The sequence below is a fragment of the Anguilla rostrata genome, chromosome 11 (assembly GCF_018555375.3).
Source record: "Anguilla rostrata isolate EN2019 chromosome 11, ASM1855537v3, whole genome shotgun sequence".
NCBI classification, from domain to species: domain Eukaryota; kingdom Metazoa; phylum Chordata; class Actinopteri; order Anguilliformes; family Anguillidae; genus Anguilla; species Anguilla rostrata.
This window is the reverse complement of record NC_057943.1, coordinates 5,909,719-5,928,764: the sequence shown is the minus strand read 5'-3', so window position 1 is coordinate 5,928,764 and position 19,046 is coordinate 5,909,719. Positions and strand designations below refer to the sequence as shown.

At 46.7% G+C, this 19,046-nt stretch overlaps 2 protein-coding genes across 5 annotated transcripts in view; both read right to left on the bottom strand.

Moving 5' to 3' along the window:
* Positions 1–462: 462 nt before the first annotated feature.
* LOC135235323 (microfibrillar-associated protein 2-like) lies at positions 463–7,050 on the bottom strand. The gene is made up of 9 exons (XM_064300705.1): positions 6,871–7,050; positions 4,877–5,000; positions 4,017–4,082; positions 3,713–3,742; positions 3,440–3,511; positions 3,277–3,318; positions 3,067–3,154; positions 2,252–2,325; positions 463–1,579 (listed from the first exon to the last, which is right to left on the bottom strand). Exons 1-9 carry the CDS (start codon positions 7,033–7,035, stop codon positions 1,476–1,478), a joined length of 765 nt encoding a protein of 254 aa, XP_064156775.1. The 5' UTR covers positions 7,036–7,050; the 3' UTR covers positions 463–1,475.
* A 30-nt stretch (positions 7,051–7,080) lies between these two features.
* atp13a2 (ATPase cation transporting 13A2) overlaps positions 7,081–19,046 on the bottom strand; it is a 38,470-nt gene continuing 26,504 nt past the window's right edge. For all 4 annotated transcript variants that reach the window (XM_064300700.1, XM_064300702.1, XM_064300704.1 and 1 more), the window contains exons 16-29: positions 18,096–18,302; positions 15,435–15,548; positions 15,056–15,212; positions 14,572–14,683; positions 14,248–14,372; positions 13,738–13,901; positions 13,248–13,340; positions 12,766–12,845; positions 12,076–12,228; positions 10,214–10,310; positions 9,456–9,679; positions 8,839–8,990; positions 7,995–8,167; positions 7,081–7,489 (exon numbers count right to left, since the gene is read on the bottom strand). In XM_064300700.1, the coding sequence (XP_064156770.1) occupies positions 7,328–7,489; positions 7,995–8,167; positions 8,839–8,990; positions 9,456–9,679; positions 10,214–10,310; positions 12,076–12,228; positions 12,766–12,845; positions 13,248–13,340; positions 13,738–13,901; positions 14,248–14,372; positions 14,572–14,683; positions 15,056–15,212; positions 15,435–15,548; positions 18,096–18,302 (2,013 nt within the window). In that variant the 3' untranslated portion in view covers positions 7,081–7,327. The remainder of the gene's footprint in view (positions 7,490–7,994; positions 8,168–8,838; positions 8,991–9,455; positions 9,680–10,213; positions 10,311–12,075; positions 12,229–12,765; positions 12,846–13,247; positions 13,341–13,737; positions 13,902–14,247; positions 14,373–14,571; positions 14,684–15,055; positions 15,213–15,434; positions 15,549–18,095; positions 18,303–19,046) is intronic.

The following is a 19,046-nucleotide window of genomic DNA, read 5'->3' as shown; positions in this document are numbered from 1 at the left end:
GGAACAATCATCTCAAAAACCATGGGTTTTAGTATCAGTACAACATTCATATCCCTCTATCTTGGACATATCCCTGACGGGCTAAGTAACGATGATACCTACCTCCTAAAGATCTTGCTGGCAGCAAGCAAAAAGGCCTCTTTAGCCAATCACAATGGTTTATATTAAGCACCTAAGTGCAGTAACACACCGGAAAGGCAGCAGGCACAGCGGTCCTCCAGGATTTCAGTTTGAGATCCCATCACCCCCCTCCCCCCGCCAGGCCTGCTCTTCACCTACGGAGTCCTCGTCACTGCTGCTGCTTCCAGGTGAGCGGATTGGTTCCGTCTGTTCTGGCTGAAGAACACAGCTTTTCCACCTGCGCTGTCTCTTCCCATCACCGTTTCTGTCTTCTCCTTCGGTTACGCTTCAGTGAAGCGGAATGATCCCGTTCCAAGTAACACAGCCTCATTCAAATGCACAAATGTTGTTGGCAAGACTTTATTTGTGGTAAAACAAAAAAAAGAATCTGACAAAACGGTTCGTGTAGATTACAGTAAGTTTGTGGTTTATCTTCATAAAGTATTTATAGCCTCTGAAATTTATTCACTGTCATTCTGTACAGAGCAAAGCACTGAGCCAGATCATCGTAAGCCTCAAAAAAGGATAAATCTGTGCAAGCCAGCACAGAAGATTCATATACTGACCACATGTCCAGGGCCTTATTCCTAGCATTGAGAGCTCAGTCTCCATCTCTGCTATTGTGATTTAAGCTCAACAGTTCTCTGCTGATAAGTTATAAAATATTTACAAAGGGATGTGTTTGTAAACATAGCATAACATGAGATAAAAGATTCTGGCTCAATAAAATATATTATCAATATTCTATTCTTTACTACATTGTGCAGTATTTTTGCAAATGTTTACACTGGCTGATGGCTGTACAGGTTTATCCAGGTCTTAACTCTTGACTGCTTGGCTATACCAGCCCCAGTGCATGTGGCTTTCCTGGCTTCAGTTTGATGGTAATCATTGATGAAGTGCAGTGGCTTTAGAGAAACCAGCATGGGACTCATTTTTCACCATTGCATTGGCTTCAGAATGACAGGTTAGTAAAAAAAAAAAAAAATACAGCATGAAGATAAATCCATTCATACAGTACATTTCCATTATCAAAACAGCTAAGATTAAATACAGCAGTTCATGTGGATCTGAACGACTGCTGCTTAATGTCAGTGACATGCTGTCACTAAAATATACATTTTTAAGGCATGAAAGTAATATATATATATATATATATTTGTATTTCTATAGATTTGTGGGTGGAAGGTGGAGAAGTGGAGAGAAACAAGATGGAGATATATGGGGGGGGGGGTCTCAGTTGAGGGGAGTAGAATTGCAGAGGTGGGGGGGTTAAGGAAGCGGGTTTTGATGCTGGAGTTTCCGGAAGTATCCAAGCTCATCTGTCTCTCTCTCTCTCTACCTCCGGCAGCCTTTTAACAGCTTCTGCAGCTCTTCAGGCAGCTCCTACCCATAATGCCGCACTGGCCAGTCAAGGCGACCACGCCACACCGGGAGAACTGGTCACGACACAGGTCAGCTGGAGAGACAACACAGCGAACAATAAATATATGTAAACATTATATTATACATTACAGGATTTTAGAAGGGTTTTGTACAGCATTGAAATCTAAACTGTACATGTGCGCACACTTGCAATATCCAGGACTGTGCGTGCTGGTAAATGCATAAAGGTGAAGGAATGGGATGAATGGTATTTGTGGTTCCCAAACTCAGTCCTGGGGAACCCCTGTGTACACTGGGTTTTCGTTCCAACCACAATTGGAATCCCAGAACTTTTTTAACAAGCTATTCATTTTTGGTTCTGGAGAGATCATTTCCCCTCTTAAGCCAAATTATGTAACAATACCACAAAAAAGTCCCATATTGTGCTATATTGCAAACGGTCACATAAAAATAGGTACTTTTTTTTTTTACTGACTTTTTAAATTTTTAACTGAAATTAAAGACCGAGGTGAATCAGCAGGTTCCTAATTGGTGAAAGCGTAGACACCTGACCATTAAAACACCATTTGGTGGATAATGAAGAATTCAAACATAAAGCCAATGATAATGAGCCAAACTTGCATAGTGGTAAGTTTATGGGGGGAACAAACTGTGAAAAAACTTCATTCTTAAGACCTTAATTGGCTGTAAGTAACAAAAACCAGCATGCACACGGTGTTCCCAGGATCGAGTCTGGAGTCCTCACCTCTAAGCAGTTCCTCGTGTGCACACACCGTTCTCACACACACCTCCTTGTTCACCACGTACACCCTGCGTAGGCTGAACAGACCGAGACATAAAGGGGTATTTGTGTGAATATTGCATAAAAGGTGAAAAATGAAAATATGACTGAAAGTATCGGTGATAGGACTAAAGAGAGGTTTACGCTGAAGCCTCCTTTTGTCCCACCATTATGAACGCTCAGGAATTATGCCAATTATTATCAGCCTCAGGCTGGTGCTCTTACGCACCACGTTGCTGTTTAGTCTTGCATGTACAACATCACTTTGAGAGGCTTGGAAGTGTTGTTGGGTGCAATGCTATACTCTTGCCAGCCGGTCATTGTTACCACATGGGTTTTTATTTGACATAGACACGCACACATCAAGCACGCACACACACAAACACACTCGCACAAATACCCATACAAGTACACAGTCACAGACACACACACAAACCAATACAAGTGCACAGTCACAGACACACACTCACACAAAAACACATACAAGTATACAGTCGCACACACACACTAACACAAAAACCCATACAAGTGCACAGTCACAGACACACACACACTCACACAAAAACACATACAAGTGCACAGACACACACACACTCACACAAAAACACATACAAGTATACAGACACACACACACACTAACACAAAAACCCATATAAGTGCACAGACACACACACACATACGTGCCCACACACAAGAAAACAGTTGTAAAATAAAAAAATGTGGTAGTCCACACAATGGTCTTGGTGCCAGGGGTTTGGAGGCCCGATTTACAGTCTTACCTGTAGAAGCAAAGACTCTTCAGGCATTGTCTGCAGGGCTTATGGACAGAGTAAAGTCTAGTACAGGGGTACTGCTCCTCTCGACAATCTGCGCAAACAACAAAAAATAAATGAATGAGGAATACTATTCAGGACCTCAGTTCATGCACAAGTCCAGCTGAATGTATCAGTGCGCACATGCAAACTTTTCCCGGCCAATCTCTTCCTTACCAAAGGGTCCGGGCTCAGTTGGTTCCGTCTGAAACTCCATCTCTGAAACCCGAAACACACAGACATGAATTAACACCCCTTTTTTTCCCCCAACTGTCTTTTTCTTGAGGTCATCTTAAAAATGAAAAATAAAAATATGTTACTGAACAGGGCACGCCCATACCCGTAGGAGAAGGGCCGACTTCGGGTTCTAAAATGACTTGCTGTTGGGAAGAAGAGTCCAGCTCAGGAATATCTGGAGAGGTCAAGAGAGAAAGTTTGAGCTTTACTGTTGCATAATTATGTTTATAAAACATTTTAAAATGAGAGTTAAGTATACCAAAAAAATTGTAACTGCAGGAAAGACTATGGCTGGTTTGAAAACAGTCTAAAACATAGCTTTTAAAAAACACACATGCATGTACATGCATATAGACACAGACACACACACACTTACCAGGAAATTGAATTTCAGAAACATAATTCTCTGTGAATTGAAAGAAGGGAAATTTTGTCTGGATTAACAGAATTGAAAAAAAGGTTTCAAATCTATTTGAGAAACTGCCTGTAAACATACAGACTAAAGGACAGATATGCACACGAACGTAGGATTAAAAGGTACGAGAACACAGCGGATGTACTTGGGAACAGCCACATTGGTCGCAGTGTTGTGACCAAATACTTGCACTCTAGAGCTTGTTTCAGTGACTGATTTTTCCAGTATGTCGTGTGTTAAGCAGACGATTCCTTTTAAGACTCACCCCAGGAAATGGGCTGTTGGGGGCCGTAATCCTCTGTAACGTCAAGCTGTTGTGCAAAGAGTAGAACTGTGGGGGACAAAGCACATCCACACAATGGCGCTACGCTGAGGGACAGTTATTGCTTCCTCTCTCTGCGTTTAGGACTTTTCCCTCTGTCTGCCGTTACATTACATTGCAGGCACTGCATCCATTCATACAGCTGGATATATACTGAAGCAATTCAGGTTAAGTGCGTTGCTCAAGGGTGCAACAGCTGTGTCCTAAGTTGGGAATCAAACCTGCAACCTTTCAAGTTGTCATTATACTATGCTGCTGCCTGCCAGCCAGTAAACATGCAGTACAAATGTTATCTCTTTCTATTTAATTACTTTTTCATTTTTATTTTCTAGGCATAAGTTTTCTGAGGACCTATCCAACTCGTCAATGTGGGAATTTCACTCTTTGTGAAAACACATCTTCTCGGTTGTATTGTGACCTTCAAGGCCAAGGCCACATGATACTGAAGGGCAACGATCAGGGGGCACCCCCATGAAAAGGCCCCCCATCACCCCTGACAATCCTGCCCTAATATTTTTTGAGGACCCTTAGTCAGTCAGGCCCCTTGGAATTGTCCTAACCCCCCCCCCCCCCCAATCCACCCATCCACCTATCCACCTTATGCTGCCCCTGGCTACAACAGAGGTCCAGTTGACAGCCAGATTCCTCACTCTTAGGGATCTTAAATGCAATTTCATTTTGGTATCACAGAAAGCAAGCACCAGGAAACAGGAACAACACGAGAACAAATGAATGACAACGAATCAATTTCCCCCAGTCCTCTCTGTGCAGTCCTCTCGCTGTTCACGCGCAGCCGTACTGACCGGGCACGGACAGCAGAAGCAGGCAGCCGGCCCTCATGGTTGCTCCTGTGGAGGCAGACGGGCCCCTGGTACCGAAGGACCTCTGGGACGGGGGCGAGAGCGGGTCAAACGAAAACAGTCCCTCCTGCGAGCACAGAAGTTAACCAAGGAGACCTTGTGAGCGAGAATTGCGAAAACAGCATTCGTTTTTTTTTTTGTTTTTGTTTGTTTTGTTTTTTTTGGGACAAGCTGTGCCGGTCCCCCTTTAACCTTAGATCTACTTCAATTTCCTTCTTTCCCCTTACTTGATCCCACTCTGTCCCCCCTCGGCCTCCCCTGACTTACAGCACTCATTTAAAAAAAGGAAACCCTAGCAGCACAAGGACAGTGGCACGTTTGTCTCCCTCAACAAACCCCTCCGTTTGTGTCCCCTCCTCCTGTTGCATACATAGGAGTCTCCTATTTGGAAATAAATGGGGAGAGGAAGGCATCAATTCCAAGAAGGAAACCATAAAGCCCGCATCCACTTACCCCACAAGTATGAGGTTTTGCTAGGCTGAGTCAGTGAGTTAATAGCAGCATTAACACACATCACAGGCAAGGGGGATGAAAAGATGAAGGGGGGTTGGGGGCGGATTGCAAAACCTTATGCGTTAGTTAGACAGATGCAAAACCTAGAAAATCTCTTGAGTTTTTAAATAATCATCTCATGTTTGAAATGGCTCAAATGAGCCACGAGATTAGAGATTTGCTCATGGAAAAAGACAGCCTGTGCACAGAACTAAATAAAGCGCTTGGTAGGAGTAATTACAAACACATGATCACAATGTTTTAGTTCATTCGCACCGTACTAAAAGCGTAAGCCTACTTAATTTCCGCAGTGCAGAAGTTTGATTCCCATGCACCACACAAAGTATCATGTAGCCTATTAATTACCGACAATTAAGATGGGGGAAATATGCAAAAATAAGAGCACCCACTAAGTTCATATCGTATATGATAAAAAGCTAACGAGTCACAGAGACGCCCCCATTTATTAAGTTTTCCCGGATTGTGGCATATTAGCTGCTATATTGACCAGGCATGCAAGTTTATTTTCTTTGAGTCATTTTCGGCGTGTTCCAGTTAAATGTGTGTCAAAGAGCGCCTCTCGATGCATATACCCAGACATTCCTCGAGTGCATCGCACGGGCTATAAGAGACCATATTTTCACAGCACACATCTGGGAACTATTAAACTCCCCCCAACCCTAAATACCCCTCCTCCACTGCTAGGGGACTGTAGAACAAAGCCCCCCCCCCCCAAAAGATGAAATAAAGTTCAAGTAATGAAAAAACGATTTTCCCATTTCAAATAGGCTACTCAGACACAATGGAACATCACGTAGCATACACGCTACGTGATGTAGCGCAAAAATATGGATCTCCGAACATTTCCCAAACCCTCTCAACTTCTTTCACTCTCTTCCAGTTGCTCGCGACATCCACTCAGTTACATCGTCATTGCTTGAGCAGTATTCCCCCCACCCCCCTCTTTTTAAATGATACTAAAACAAAAAGTCGTACTCTCATCATCTGTCTAGGCTGAATAAAGAAAGTAAAAGCAGCTCAAAGAAAAGTCCGTTACTGATAAACTTGGGAAATGTGTGATTCTTCACAACAAAAAAACGCGTTAACGCACAAATTAAAATACACCAAAAATAACGTTAATAGGGACTATAAACTTAATACCGAATATATGCTCATGAGAAGTTTTCTGTTACACAAAATATGAATCTAAAGTCAATAAGCATCTTCCTACTGGCAATCCAAATTTTGTAAGTCACTCTCACTGAAACAAATTGGCATCACTTAACTAAACATGTCGCAGTAGCCTACTCACACAACCCGGCTTTAACAAATATTCCTTGACACCTAAAAGTAATGGGAAAATTACAATACTTTTCTCAGACGACCTTCTACAATTCTCGCCGGCAAAATCAACCGACCAGTCTATAATAATTTTTCAGCGTTACCTTCTGCGCATACAAATCCTGGTTCCCTCCCGGCCGATTTTCGGAACTACAGGACCTCTGTGCGCAACACCGATTGACACACCGCGACAATGTGTCGCTCCGCCCCAGTATTCTACCCCCCGCCCGCCTTGTTCCAGTAGGTCCAAGCGTCCACCGACCGGGCATACTCAAGGGGCCGCACATCATTCGACAAAACTCGGGACAAGAGTGTATTTTAATAAGGCTTTATTACAGATGTTTGCAGAAACGCAAGGTCCTTAAAATAGCTTTCCGGTGGTCTTCCAGAAGTAGAAATCATAAATTAAAAAAACTGTCTTGTCACGTGATCCGGTACTGTGGCACAGAGGTTAGTAACAGACCGAAATTTTCGGCAATCCTATTGCCCTGGCAACGGGCTCCTCTTCACGAGAGATGTGGCACTCATAATACTCTAAAATGGAGGTCTGTGCAGGTGATGCTAGGGCCAGAGGCTGCTCTGCTCTGAGGGCAGCAGCTGGTCCAGCGGGGGCCAGTTCGGGCTCTCGCACAGTAAGGCATCCAGGCGCTTGTACTGCTTCTTCGACTCCCGCTGCCCCTTCAGATTCCGGAGGCAGTTCAACATTCCGTTGTCGATCAGCGCCTGCGGGGGGGGGGGGACCACAGTGGGAGACAGGTGAGGCAAAAATGAGATGGACGGAAACTGTGGGTGGACCTAAGATCCTTCTCCGTAACACATTTCATTCATCCGAGGGTTACGCAGCACGTAGTGGTCATTCAACAACACGCGCAATGCTTCAAATGTGAAATCTTTGTGGTTTGTTAACAAATGGAGCATACCAACACCATAAGAATCGTGCCATATTGTACATGGACAACCATCTCCTACGATATCCAATACGTGAGTATTTAAGGGTCTGGTCGAGTGGGTGCACAACTGCAATCATTTACCAGTTCAATTCAAAACAATGCACTATACATCATTGAAATCATCACTGCAATGTTGAAACAAAAAAATGTAATTTTTTGCCCTGACATGCCACAAATGTTCACGCCACCCCCCCCAGCCCCCAGCAGACACCCCCCCCACCCACCACCCCCTCCCCCAGCAGTTGTTCCCGAATCCCCCCCCCAGCAGTCGTTCCTACCTCCAGCAGGTAGCAGGTGAAGAAGTTGAGCGCCGCCAGGGCCACCAGCAGCAGCTTGAAGTTCATGTCGGCGATGTCACAGAGCTGCAGGACCCTGCGCAGGAAGGACGCGGGGTACAGCACCAGCCAGCACATGATCCCGCACAGGGCCAGCAGCACGCAGAGAAACAGCACTGCGCAACACAGGGACACACCGTCCAGCCCAGTTAGACCAGACGCGTTTACTTACGTATGGAACAAGGACACAAAGCACCGGGAGTTCTACTGGCTCCCCCTGGTGGAGAATCTTTCTGCTGCTAACATGTAGGGAGTGAGTCAAGGGGATGTGTGAGTGGTCGTGGGGTGTCCAGTGGTGAGTGATGGTGTGAATGGTTGATGTGTGTCTTGCTAAGTGTGTGTGAGTGAGTGCAGTGGGGGTGAGTGGTGTGAGTGAGTGAGTGGTGGTGCGGTGTGCTGGTGAGTGAGTGAGTGAGTGGTGAGTGAGTGGTGGTGAGTGAGGTGCTGAGTGAGTGGGTGTGTGAGTGAGGGGTGAGTGGTGCTGTGGTGGTGGTGGAGTGAGTGAGTGGTGAGTGAGTGGTGAGTGAGTGAGTGAGTGAGTGAGGTGAGTGAGTGAGTGGTGGTGGTGGTGAAGGTGAGGTGAGTGAGTGAGTGGTGAGTGAGTGAGTGAGTGAGTGTGAGTGCGTGCGTGCGTGCGTGCGTGAGTGAGTGAGTGAGTGAGTGAGTGAGTGAGTGAGTGAGTGAGTGAGTGAGTGAGTGCGTGCGTGCGTGCGTGCGTGCGTGCGTGCGTGCGTGCGAGTCAGTGAGCACGTCAAGTTTTGAAGCGTGTGCACTCAAGCACTCTCACCGTTGGCGTAGAGGGGCTTTTTGAAAGGGTGGCCTTTGGTCATCACTATGGCCATGATGATGTACTGGAAGCCCGAAACAGCGAACACCCCCGTGTCCTCCAGGTTAGGCAGGTTAGCCGGTCCCGCCACCGTCGAATTGAGAGGCACAAACCTATCAGAGGAGCATAGGATGACAGGGGGGGTTAAACCGGGACATTTTCTTCCAATAAGAAAACCTCCCTAGCCCAAGCCCCGCCCCAACGGAGCCCAAGCCCCTCCCCCACAGATCCTCCTGTTCATCGCCCCATTGGAGGAGCAAAGGATGACAGGAGGGTCAAACCGGAACATTTTCTCCCAATCAGAATCAATCAAACTGAATTAAACTTTATTTATAAACCACAATTCATGCATAAGATGCAATTCAAAGGGCTTAACATAAAATGAAGGACAAAAAACAAGTTTATATGCATCTTAGAAGGACATTACAAGGTAAGATAGACACAATAAACAAGTGAAACGCCATAAACCAGCAGCAGATAAATAAATTAAATAAGTAAAAGAACTAAGATGAATTAAATAAATAAAATGATGAGAAACCCCCCCTCCTCCTTGGCAGCAGACGGTCCCGCCCGCTCACCAGTCCTGTGATTTGGTGATCAGGAGGGCCGCCACCTGTCCCAGGACCAGCAGGGCCGTGTGGAGCAGGAGGCTGGCCAGCACGGACAGGGAGAACAGGCTGCAGGGGGGGCGCTGGGGGTGCAGCTCTTTACTGGGCCCCCCCCGCCCCATCACGATGGCCAGGGACGTCACCAGCGCCAGGTCGAAGAACAGGAACTGCAGGTCCCCCAGGTTCGTCTTTTCCTGCGACGAAAGAGCGTGAAAAGGATCTGAGAGATTGATCAATCGATCGATTGACTGATTGACTGACTGACTGATTAATTTCATTAAACCGGACAGGGAAATCTGTTTGTCACCACAAAAAAAGTACACACAGTTATTAAGACATAATTACAATAGATCAAGTAGCACACTGTGCTAGATTACACAAATTTAGATTACACAGCACTGTCAAAAAAAACAATCTTAATAAGCAGTACAAGCGAGCAGACCTGGGTCAAATACATATTTCTTTTGGATTCAAATACTTTTCTACGCCTTACTGATCTTGTCTGGCGTATTGGAACCAATGAAACACTCTCAAAAAGTGCAAACCTCACCTCCTGTTCATATTGGCAGGCTCAATTACACCAGGCAAGATCAACAGAGCACAGAAAAGTATTTCATATCCAAAACAGATAGGTATTTGCCCCAGGTCTGCAAGCGAGTTCACGTTTATTCGCCGTGCCCGTCAGCAGGCGGTGAGGGCACCGGTCCCGAGCGACGCGGGACACTCACGGTGTAGAGGATGAGCACCGAGGAGAACTGGATCAGGCTGTACAGCGCCATGTACTTGAAGAGGCTGAACGAGGTCACCAGCGAACACCGCCCCTCCCTGGGAAAGACAGACACTCTGGCTCATTCCTGTCATTGATTTGCCTTATTTTTTCGGAAATGCAACACTTGACTGCATTTCACCATCCTGCAGATGACAGTCTGCTTGATCCTAGGCAGCCATTCAGCTGCAGCCCTTATACTAAAGACATGGTTATAATAAGCCGCGTTTCCACCAAAATTACCCGGAACTTTCAGTCCCAGGAACTACTTTACCAGGAACTAAAAGGTTCCTTCAGCCAATGGTTGTCTGCGTTTCCACCGGGGTCTAAAGTACCGCGAAGATTAGGCAAATTAGCCCACTGACGTATGAAAAAGCAACGTTGTCGTCGGTCCGTCTGTCATATGATTTCTTCCGTAACCCCATACTACCACCGAAGTAGCCTACATTATTTTCTAATAACCGGGACAGCCCGGAGGGGTTTATTCCACTTATACAACGGGTTACCAACAATGACTATATATGGTTACTTTTGTATTTATTGATTTTCATATATCCTCTCAAACACATTCATTATGTTTTTATGCGAACATTCGCTTTCATGTCTTGACATCCGAAGCGACAGAATGCATTCACATTTATATGTATAACTGGCAACAACAGCAGAAAACATGCACACGTTGTAAACAATGTGCTGTTTGATTACTTTCTCGTCGTCAATTCCATATAGGCTAATGGCAAAATGACAAGAATAGAACGAAAACTCGGACTTGCGTGAAAATGTAAATTAGTAGTGGTACAGCCACCGTTTGCTTTCCTTCGAAGTTACTGCTAGCCGAGCAGCGAAGTGTGCCCTCCAGATGCGAACCATGCACCATAAATTAGTCCATAGTCTTCGTGGTCTTTTCGTGGAATTGAAAAATGGCAGTAAAATTACGGCAGTCTGAAAAAAGCTAAAGGGAAGATTACTAGAATTAACCTGTTATTTTACCCGGATAAAAAGTGCGGATGGTGATTTCCAGTTTGCTTGTACTGTATCACCAATGTTAATTATGCAGAACTACCGCATACCTCACACAACTGTATCAAACGTTTTGAGTCAATTACAACGGGCTAACAAAGAAAATCCGGAAGAAAATATTCAGCAAACGAATTAATCCGTTTGAATGTTTTGGTAGGCTACATAATATGCTTTCCCAGCACGAATGCTTAGCATTTTATAAAACGAATACTAAAGCAAGAAAAGAACAGAAGAGCACACGTTATAATTCCAAGACGTTGACAGGCTATAACCAAAACTAGGCTACTGCGCCGCATAACGTACAAGTTTGATTTGAAGTTATTATGAAAATAAATTGGTTTGCCGCTGCATATTTTCAAACATGGCGGGTAATGGCGGAAAATAAATACAACACAAATGCTGCGAGTACTCGACCAATCAGAAATGTTCAGCGCTGCAAGCTCCACCCAAAAGGTTCCTGTACTTTCGGAAAGTACTACCCCCCGAGCAGGAACGTTTTGGGGGGTAAAACAAAGCCCCCAGAACTAAATTTAGACCCTAGTTCCTGCGGTGGAAACGCACTGAGTTCCTCAAAAGGTTCCCAGTTCCGGGGTATAGTTCCTGTGGTGGAAACGCGGCTATAGCGAATGCATTTTGGACCCTGTCCTGCTGGACACAGAGCTGCTTTGCATTGATAGCCAGCACTCTGTTTGTGTGATGCCAATGAAGCTGACTGCCCCTGGGTCTGCTCTGGACAGAACATTCTGGAAAACTGAGGGACAGGCACAGGGTGAGGCGATGAGAAAAGGGGGGGGGGGTCCTTGCCGAATCAGCAGGGGCACGCAGGTGATGTTGTCGGACTTCGAGGTGAAGGGCGAAGCCACGGACGCCTCCGCCTCGGAGAGGGACACGCCCACGTCCGCCGCCCTCAGCGCCCCGCAGTCATTGGCCCCGTCGCCGCACATCCCCACGCGGTAACTGGAGAGGGGCGGGGCCAGGGGAGAATGGAGAGAGGAGAGGGGGGAGAATCGTGAGAACCGTGGCTTACCCATTTATCTCTTTTCATTCATGATTTCTTACACAGTTCTAACTGGATTTCATTAACTCTTTGAAGAGTAGGCTTTTTTCCCCCCAACATTCAGTGCTCTAGAACTTCACTGGCTTTCAGTCACCAGTAGTGATTGTGACATCAGCATTAGAATGTTCAGCTAAGAATATTCTAATCACATGTTTGTGACTTTACACCTTAAAGGGTTAATATCACTTCACAGTACATCACTGGAAATATGTATATTTTTATTATATATATTTAAGTATGAATTAAGTTTCAGCTCCAGTGTTATGTTCCATGGGTTTACGTTCCCCTTTCGCCCCTATATTTTTCCTGCATCTCGCTGTGTTTTCTCCCCTTCCACATCTCTTTACCTCCCTGCCTTTTCTCTCCATCCCATGCCCCTTCCATTTCTATACCTCCTCTCCCCCTGCCTTGTTTTCTCCCCTCCGTCTCTCTCTCACTTGAGTTTCTGCAGAGCTTTCACCAGCTGAGTCTTCTGGTCCGGAGCCATTCGAGCGTACACAGTACCTCTCATCAGCACCTGCAGTGAACAGCACATCCCATCATGCACCACTCCTTATTTCTGATTGTAAGTACAATGCAGAGGCATATGTCCCACAATGCATCGCTGCTCGTTTCTGATTATAATCACAGTCAAGAGGCCATATGTTCCACAATGCATCACACCTCATTTCTGATTATAAGCACACAGTCAAGAGGCATGTGTCCCACAATGCATCAGTGCTCGTTTCTGATTACAAGCACAGTCAAGAACCCTTGATGCTGAAACCCTTGATGTTTGTATGTCTGCTGTTTTTGGCAGCCCCACTGTCCTTTAGGCTTCAGTATGCACATTTATAACAGGGTCTGAGTTGCTTCTCTCTTTTCAGGTGGCTGAATGTGATGCAGACTGAGTAGAGCGTTGTGTCCGTGTGAAGGTTACCTTGGGCAGGTACTCTGGGAAGTGCTCACACAGTGCGGAGAAGGACTGCCCATTGATAGCCAGGTGATAGTAGACACTGCCCTGGTACAGACCCTGGGGGTCAGAATGGGCGGAATTGGGGGGGTTGGGGGTTACACCGATTTAACACTGCCGCCTACAGTAATTCAGTAATAAATACTACACGTCAACAGAAATCACATTAATAAGACTCTATTAATCCACATCAGTTCATCACAAACAGCATTACAGATGAACATGGTCTATGAGAGCAGAAACACTTTTGCTGGTGAGAACATCGGTGGTGAAGGTAATCCATGTAAGGCCATCAGTAGTACACATAAACCCATACACAGGAAATACAGCACTGAGCACAGGGACATCAGCAGCAGTACTCTACGTCCATACATCTGTGACATGCAGCTGCCTGTGTGAGAAAGTCATTCACATAGTAGTAATAGCCTGTGCCAGTGCGCAGGTAAAGCACAGCTACCTGTGTAATGGCGTCGACATCGCTGTCCACGGCTGCCCGGCGAAACTGCAGCGATGGCGGCGACTGGGCAGTAGGGGGCGACGCGTTCACGAAAAACACCTGCTCGTCCTTCCGGACCATCCCGCAGCCTCTGGCCACGTTCACAGCCGTGAGAATGTTGTCTCCTGGTGGGGGGGGCGGGCAAAGGGGAACAGAAATTTGTGTTTATTTCAGACATAAATGATTTGCTATGAGGAAGTAGGCTATGTTCTGTGGTGTGTGTGTGTGTGTGTGTGTGTGTGTGTGCTAGCACGTGTGTGTGTTTGTGTCTGTGTGCCTATGTATGCGTGTGTGTGCGTGTGTGTGTATGTGTGTGCGCCTGTGTCTGTGTGCCTATGTGTGCATGTGCATGCGCGCGTCTGTGTGTGTGTGTGTGTGTGTGTGTGTGTGTGTGTTGGTGTGCGTGACCTAAAACTCCCTCCTCCCTTCTATCCTCCTCCCCGGGCACGCTCCCCCCCTCCCCCCTCTCACCAGTGACCATGACAGTGCGCAGCTGGGCCTGTCTCAGTGTGCTGATGACATCAGCGCTCTCAGGCTTCACCAGATTCTTCATCACCAGGAGGCCTATGAACTGCAGCTGACTCTCCAGTGCCCTCCTGTGGACACCACCAAAAGTGCACATGGCATCAGAGTGACCAAAAAAAAAAAAAACACCGGTTATATCATAGCTATATGACTGTTTGACTGTTTCAACTAATGTAGAAGGATTGGAGGGGCACGGCCATTGTTTTTTGGTAAGGTGGGGGTGGCAGGGTGTCATGGAAACGGCTCTGGTGCTCTGCAGCCCTGACCCACCTCTCCACAGTGCTTATGTCCGTCTGGCCGTCGAGCGTTTTGCAGGCCAGGGCGAGCACCCTGAAGCCCTCGCTGGCAAAGTGACGCAGCGTGTCTGAGAACTGAGCAGGCACTGAGAGCGAAAGGGAGGGAGAGGGGGGAGAGAGAGAGAGAGAGAGAGAGTGAGAGAAAGAGAGTGGGGGAGAGGGAGAGAAAGAGGGGGGGAAAGGGGGAGAGAGAGAGAGGAGAGAGAGAGAGAAAAAAAGCACTCAGAGGTAGCTATTTTACTGGGGAAAAAAAACAATTCGCCCAGCAACAACAATTCCTGACCTTATCCCAAGGCAACATGCTCTCAAGCTGGCCTACCTGGTTAAATACAGGTAAAATAAAATGAAGAAATGAGAATATCAAATCTCCACAAAATTCCATCTTTCTTTTTACAAAACTGACCCTGATCCCCCCCCCCCACCCCGCCCCTTATCTCCTTCCCTCTTAATTTTCTCACCACTCTCTTTCAGGCAGAGGCTGGCCACCATCTCTGGCGCCCCCTTCAGGAAGACGCGAACGTTGCGGCCCCCGGGGTCCACGGTCACCACGCACATCCTCTGCAGGGCGGAGGAGAAGGGGAAGCGCCGCACGATGGCCACGGGCTCGCGGATGACCTGGAAGAAGAAAAAAAAACAAAAAAAACGCACAAGAGGCGCGGGGAAGGAGACAGTGAGCGTGGCAAAAAGAAAACAAGATAATGCTCTTCAAATACGACCAGCCCATGTCATTACACTTCAGCTGTCATCACGCGACACTCATTTCCACCCCGACACCCTCCCGAGATCCTCTTTCTGCCCCAGATCCACATTCCGGCCCAAGCCCGGAGTGCTACTCACGATGCCCTGGGGCTGGAGCTCAGGGGGAGGAGGCCGCATTACCGCCAGCACCTGGGCGCTCCCAAACTCCCCGTCCTTCTCCTCCTTCTCCCCGGCGCCGGGCTCCTCCAGCACCTGTGGAACAGAACAACACGAGAGACTATTCACCCTACGCTCACAATCAACCTACAAGAGACTATTCACCCTACGCTCACAATCAACCTACAAGAGACTATTCACCCTACACTCACAATCAACCTACAAGAGACTATTCACCCTACGCTCACAATCAACCTACAAGAGATTATTCACCCTAGGCTCACAATTCACCTACAAGGGACTATTTACTTAATTTAGACTCACAATTCACCTACAACAGACTATTCACTTAATCTTGGCTCACAATTCACAGACAATTCAAACAGACTATTCACCCCAGGCTCACAATTTCTCCCTACAAGAGACTATTCAGTCTACCTAGGCCTGCCATTCACTTACAAGAGATGATTCAGTCTATCCAATTCAGTCTATCCAATTGCCAATAAAAGACTATTCGGCCTATCTTGGCTCATAATTCACATACAAACTAAAAAGCTTGTTTTGTGCACCCCCCCATTTTCAAATAAAATTTCCTCTTATATCACCTTGTTCCACTGACAGAACTCAACCTGAAATATCTATCGTGGTTCACTTGTTAACCCCAAACCCCCCCCACCCCCCCACCCCCCCCTCCCCCAGGCTCTCCGGCTCCTCTCTTGCTAAGCCTGAAGAAACAGTCAGCGGAAAATAAGTCATCAGCCCAGACCACAGGACTGACACACCGCACAGCTCTGGAACATCAAAGCCAGACTAGTAAGCACAAAGCAAGTGTGAGTGTTCCTGTTTACCGACCACGTCATGCAAATGTTTAAACAAACAAAACTTCCGCCTAACCGACCTCCTGTATCCACCGGAGGGGAGGTGGATACAGGAGGGGCCAGATAAACCGGTAAAAATTAAAATAAGAGTGGCAGCTGACGGAAAATAAAAATGTGAATATGCAAGAATGAATTCATTCGCAAACCCCATCTTCAAAAAGGCTTATGACCAAATTATTAGATTCCACTGGTTACGGTATGGAATGCCATTTTCTTTTCACGATTTTATTGGCATACGCATGAACATAGCGAAAAAAAAAGGAAATTTGGAAAAAAAAGACAAATTTGTTTAATCAATGTCATTCTTTCAGAATTACACGAAAAGCACTTAACAGGCAACAGACAGCAGACCGTTACAGTATTTAAGGGGAGTCAATTCTTGTTTGGAATCAATCACACGTGGTGAGGGAGGTAGTCCGAGCTTGCACAGAGTCCAAATATGGACACCGTGTAAATGTCACTGCATCCGCTTAAAAGTTGGCACTTTGCGAGGTTGTCAATCTGGATTAGAAATCGACCTCGCTGTTTAAATGAGGGAGTCAGATATTCGGGTGCGTCGCCCACGCCAGAGGCGGTCGAGCGGGAGTTTACCGTTCTCTTAATCTGGGAGAAGTCAATATTTACCATTAAGGCCATCCCGTGAGAGAAGCTGCTGTCTTTACAGTTAAGAAACTGAGCAATTACCCATTTGCTCCCTGTAAAATTTAGACTTGCTCAATTCTGACATGCATGTGCAAGACATGGCCAGAAGTATGTGGACACCCCTTCTAAGTAGTGGGGTTGGCTACTTCAGCCACACTCACTGCTAACATGGGGCGATATAGCTCAGGCGGTAAGACCGATTGTCTGGCAGTCGGAGGGTTGCCGGTTCAAACCCCGCCCTGGGCATGTCGAAGTGTGTCCTTGAGCAAGACACCTAACCCCTAACCTCTAACTGCTCTGGCGAATGAGAGGCATCAATTGTAAAGCGCTTTGGATAAAAGCGCTATATAAATGCAGTCCATTTACCATTACTAACAGGTGCATAACATCAAGCATACAGCCGTGCAATCTCCATAAACAAATATTGACAGTAGAATGGGTCGTACTGAAGAGCTCAGTGACTTTTGACGTGGCATTGTCATAGGATGCCACCTTTCCAACAAGTCAGTTTCTCAAATTTCTGCCCTGCTACAGCTGCCCCGGTCAACTGTAAGAGCTGTTATTGTGAAGTGGAACCGTCTTGGAGCAACAACAGCTCAGCTGTGAAGTGGTAGGCCACACAAGCTCACAGAATGGGACCGCAGAGTGCTGAAGCGTGTAGCGTAGCATGAATGCGCATGGTTTTGGAATGAGATGTTCAACAGGCACATATGGGTGTGGTGTTCGGGTGTCCACATACTTTTGCCCATGTAGTGTATGTCTGATCAGGTCATTATTCTGCAATTGGTGTACATGTTTAAGTTTAATCTTTGTTCTACTAGACCACAGGTCCTCAATCTTACCCAGAAAGGGTCGGTGTGGGTGCAGGTATTTGTTCCAACCAAGCAGTAACACACCTGATTCTACTAATAAATCACTAGAGATGTTGCTAAGGACCTTGCTGGGTAACTGCTTGGTTGGAAAAAAAAAACCTGTACCCAGACTGCCCATTTGTGGATAAGACCAAGGACCTCTGTACTAGACATTCATGTGGTTTCAATGGCACTTGAATAGACCTGAACCATAAACTGTGTGATCTCATCCTTGGCAGAATTTTGGCGGGAAAACCGTGAGGGCAACTCACCCAGCCAGTGGATTCAATCATCTTGAGCTCCAGGGGGTCCCCCAGGAGCTGCTCCCCCAGCAGGGCCACGGTGTGGCAGCAGGCCAGGGCAGAGAGCACGGGCCCGGGGGGCAACAGGCGAGGGTCGGGCACCAGCTCCCCAAACCCCGCCCCGCTGCCCTCCATGACCCCCCACACGTCCAGGCCCTCCTCCGTCAGAGTGCCTGTCTGAGGGCGGAGTCAAAGGCCGACAGGGAGAGAGGGAGGGAGGGAGAGAGAGACAGAGAGAGAGAGAGAGAGAGAGAGAGAGAACAATCAGCTTACAGCAGGACTGCCCAACCCTGTTCCTGGAGATCTACAGAACTGTAGGATTACATTTCAACCCTAATTCGGCACACCTGACTCTGCTAGCAGCTCAGTGGAGATCTCCAGCTGTTCATTGAGGTGTGGCATTGTTAGGGTTGGAAGTGAAAGCCTGCAGGACGGTAGGTCTCCAGGAACAGCCCTGCCTTACAGCACATGCACTCTAAATTCAGGGTTTTTCCCGCATAGAGAAATCTCTGATGTGTACTAAAGCAAAGTTGACGAGCACTGAAGCAGAAAAATGGGAAAAAATTTAACGCGAATGACGTGGGACGACCCGACATTCGATCACGAGCACTAGCCCAAAGACAGGGAGCACCAAGGACACTGTTCATGCCAGGAAAAACCTAAAAAAAAAAAAACCTGAAAACAACCGAAATTGAGCCTGACAGCTGGAAAAACAATCATATGGCCAATAAAAACTGAAGACAAAACAGGAGAGAGTTTAAAGTACTTGAAGTAAATTAGGTTGGACAACTGGCCCTTCAAGCAGTGAAAATGCAAACATTTTCAAAGTTTTCAGCAATTTGCCCCCACCTTGGGGCCGTTTGCATTGTACATTTACGGCAGTGAAGAGATAACTCTCAATCCAGAGCAACTTACAGCGTT